General features: G+C 53.1%; 1 protein-coding gene across 1 annotated transcript; it reads right to left on the reverse strand.

Moving 5' to 3' along the window:
• Positions 1-364: 364 nt before the first annotated feature.
• LOC123102490 (scarecrow-like protein 34) lies at positions 365-3,267 on the reverse strand. Its single transcript, XM_044523874.1, has 2 exons — positions 750-3,267; positions 365-666 (listed from the first exon to the last, which is right to left on the reverse strand). Exon 1 carries the CDS (start codon positions 3,107-3,109, stop codon positions 875-877), a length of 2,235 nt encoding a protein of 744 aa, XP_044379809.1. The 5' UTR covers positions 3,110-3,267; the 3' UTR covers positions 365-666; positions 750-874.
• Between the last annotated feature and the right edge of the window lie 799 nt (positions 3,268-4,066).

Below are 4,066 nucleotides of genomic sequence, written 5' to 3' on the forward strand. Positions count from 1 at the left end.
ATCAAATCATACTGACTGAACGCTTAAAGCTAATATCTTTCACAATTATTGAGATAGCAATGCATAGGCATGAGCTGTATCATTCAGTGCCCATTTTGTCTAGGGGGCAAACAAAACTAAAGGTCCTTGGGTCACCTGCCTCCCAGGATTCCATAAAACCAGAGAGGTGGCCTGGTTTTGCTGAATCCATGACAGGTCCCAACCATGCCAAGCGCTAAACAATCTGAATAAACTCTGGACAACCGACCCAGCTTTGCTTACTGCACAATTACGAAGAATCTTATGCTGAACTATGTCACAGCTTCAGAATGTGGGCAAAATATTTGGTTTCCTGCATGAACTAATCATGAAAGGATGATTCTCATGGTACAAAACATAATAGACTAGCCAAAGCAAGGTTCATCAAGTTTTTCATACAAATGTTACTGCCTGCCACAGTGCACTATGCACCCAGAACACAGTGACTAGTGTCAATTACAACCTGATCAACTGACTGGATTGATCACAGGCACATATCACAATTCAGCAAACATCATCCATCCAGATCAGGACACCAAAGTCTAAACTCTACATAGCTAGGCATTAGGCAGCAACATGACTGCAAACATCTAATTCACAACACATAAAATCATGCATATATCTTGGGCTACCCATCTCTCTCATGACCTGCATCGCACAAATTGGCCCTGTGAGCAGAATCACCTGCATGTCGGAATGCCAAATATGCACCAAACTCAGGAAAGGCGTACCTCAAGAAACTGCATCCACTGATCCAAGGCTACTTAACTAGACCATGGCCCATACACAACACACAGACATTATATTGACATAACTAGAGCTATAAGCATTGCCAAGTGAAAACGCCAGCTAAAATTTATGAGCTAGCATCGTTTGCCGTCCATGTCGAGATGGCATAGAGGATGCGCCCTTTCCATCCTTGCAAGAGCCAGTGCTGATCTATATCAATCACAAAGTCCTTGTGGTAGCAGTTCTTGACCTTGTCTCTCGCTAGCTCAATGACCTCTGGATTCAATGGCAGCAGCTTCAAACCTGCCCGTTGATTCCTTACCTGCCATTGCTTATACGTCTCAGGACGCTCCACCCTATCTGTACCCTCACAGGCAATGACATTCAGGGCAGCACGCCCAAGGATGTTCTGCTCAATCAGCATCCTCTGTTCGTTATCCCTTGGGGTGGTTGTGTCCAGAACATCAAAAAGGGCTGAGTAGTAGAACAGAACCTCCCGAAACCGTGTCACGAAGAATGGGGCACTGAATGAGCCATTCACGATTGCATGGATGAATGTGTGGGGCCGCATCTTCCTGATGTTCTTGAGCACAACATCCCTTGGGCTCTCAAGCACAACGCTCTCGTCCATCAAGTTCTTGAATTGAAACAAGGAGTTAACAATGAGTACCTCATCAGGATCAATCTTCAAATCCTCTTTGCGGAGCGACTCCATCTTTGCCGTCGCGATGGCCCGGTACTCGAACGGCACATTAAACTCATTGGCATACTTCTTGAGCCTGCGCCCTGTCTCTTCAATCCGCTCTCTTGGCCGGAACCCAGGCTGAGGGAGATCGATACCAGTGATCCTTACATCTGGCGGCCCTCCAGGCCTTGTTGATATCCGTCGCAGAAAGCACGGCCACTGGAACCCATATTGTATACCATAATCGATGATATGTATCTTCTTCTTCCCCAAGGAGGCATTATAGATTGTACTATTTGAGAATAGGAAAGACACCTTCTTGAAACAGATGGCTGCCATGTACAGCTGGTAAGCTTTGAGCATGTCCACAGCTGAGATGCGTGTTGCCATGAGCGACTGGTGTACGAGGCCACCTGTGCCCGCCAGCCGCGCCTGCAGGCCCTCTGCAAAGCAATGAGCGAGGCGCTGAGTCCCATCGCCATCAGGGCGAGCATGCAGCTTGATCTGCTTCAGCAGCTCTGTAGCGCTCCGGCGGTCATCCGTGGCAACAGCCTGCGCGCAATGGATGAGCAGCGTGCGCAGGTCCACCACATCGGAACCACCACGCCGGCCCCTCCCCTTGCCATTGGCCCCCTTCCCACCGCCGCCATCATTCTTGGCCACCGCCTCCTGCATGGCGATCCGCAGGTTCTGCATCTGCACGATGCACATCTCGTCTGAGGGCATCAGCATCCTGTCGAACATCTCCCGTGCAGAGACGTCGTCTCCCAGCGCACTCTGCTTGCTGCTCCTGCCACCCTCCTGCTCCAGCTCGTCATCATGGTAGGGGTTCTTCCGACCTCGGCCGCCACCAGAGTTGGCCGAGACCGCATCCACCACCTCCTCCTTTTTCAGGCTGAGCACAGCTGGGGCCGACGCAGGAGCTGCGTGGCCATTGAATCCAACAACGAGTTTGTCCTCCCTGGGCAGGAACTTGTTGCCCTCCTCGACGCCCTTGAAGAACTGGCCAGAGGAGGCCTCCAGGTCGATGACGAGCTTGTCCTGACTGGGCAGGAACTTGTTGGCCTCCTGCATCCCCTTGAGGAAGGCGGAGCTCATGAGGTCGGAGTTGGCGCCGCCGCCGAAGAAGGCGGCGGGATCGAGGTCGACGGGCTCGAACTGGAAGCGGTCGTAGGAGTCAACGGCGGCGGGCGTGGGGGGCAGCTGGGCGGCGGTGCCGACGGAGGCGTCGGAGGGGGAGCACGGGGAGACGGCGCGGTTGTTGCTGTCGTCGGAGGTGGAGTTGGAGGAGGGATCGGAGAGGATCTCGAGGAAGGGCTGCTGCGCCTCGATGAGCGCGGGGTTGTCGGGGAAGTCGTAGAAGAACTTGTCGTCGATGTCCTCCTCCATGAGTATGCGGGAGATGAAGGGCAGCACGAGGTCCTCCGGCGTGGAGGAGGGGGAGTCGCCGCCGCCGCCGCCGCCGCCCCCGCCGCCGTGGCCGTCGGGGGAGGGTTTCTGGTGCTCCTGCTCGTGGTGCGGGGTCAGGGGGAGGTCGAGGTATTCGGAGGGCGAGCCGGGGATGAGGTCGGAGAGGTAGAGGTTGAGGGAGGGGTCGTCGGCGGTGGGGGAGCCCATGTCGGCGGGGAGGTAGGGGGAGAAATCCATGTCGTGGGGGAGGTAGGAGGAGGAGCCCATGGCGGCGGGCGAGGTGGGAGAGGGCAAGTGGGGGTTTTGGTGGTTTTGTAGAGGCGGGGAGCGGGAAGGTTCTGCGAAGGCGCGCAGGGTGGGATCGGGGGATTGGCCACCGGAGGAGACTGAGAGAAGACGGGAGGGAGGAGGGGAATGGGGAGGATGAGGGAGAGGGAGGAGGGACACGCTAGTCGACGGAATATTCCAGTGTTTCTGCGGCGGGCGGCCTTGTGGGCTGGGCTGTGGCCGGGTTAGGTTCGGCCCGGATTCGGGTCCGGATCGAGAGGGCTAACATCATTCATTAACTTGTCTTAAAAAAAATCTGTAGAGGCTAGCGTAACAGTCCTTGTCAACTTCAGACTTGCTCAAACATCGGAAGATGATAGTAATCACGGTGTGGACTTTGTGGCTCTGAAGATTCCTGGCGGCATTCTTTGATGCAGTGTAAAAAATCAGATGCAAAACGCTTAGTTTTCTCACTAATAGATTTTATCCCGCATGAGAATTTCATCAAGATACTTGTAACACTATAGGCGATTTGGCATGCTCGAAGAAAGACTATCCATGAGCATGTATTTTAGGGGTCGTCGGCTACTAATCAGTTTGTCAAGAATTATCTAATACAGCTTCAGATTTGCACACCTTTGAAGCAACATGCACCTGTTCAAACACCTCTGAGACAACATCACAGATGGATCCCGCCGCCTGCAGGAACTGCAAAATATCGTGTTGATGGTGTCGTGCCACATGACGCAATGGAAGAGACTTACAGCACAGTTTGCAGGGATTCCACTGGAAAAAATTTAGGCTCTTTGGCGATAAAATGTCAAGGTGTGACTAACCCAGTATCATTGGAGGCTTTCACTAGTCGAGAAGCGCTCTCACTTGCTTTTGACTTATCACTTGCAGACATACAGATAGCTTTAGACCGTCAAGGTGTGATCAAAGATATCCATGGAAATA

This window comes from Triticum aestivum, chromosome 5A, assembly GCF_018294505.1.
Source record: "Triticum aestivum cultivar Chinese Spring chromosome 5A, IWGSC CS RefSeq v2.1, whole genome shotgun sequence".
Taxonomy (NCBI): domain Eukaryota; kingdom Viridiplantae; phylum Streptophyta; class Magnoliopsida; order Poales; family Poaceae; genus Triticum; species Triticum aestivum.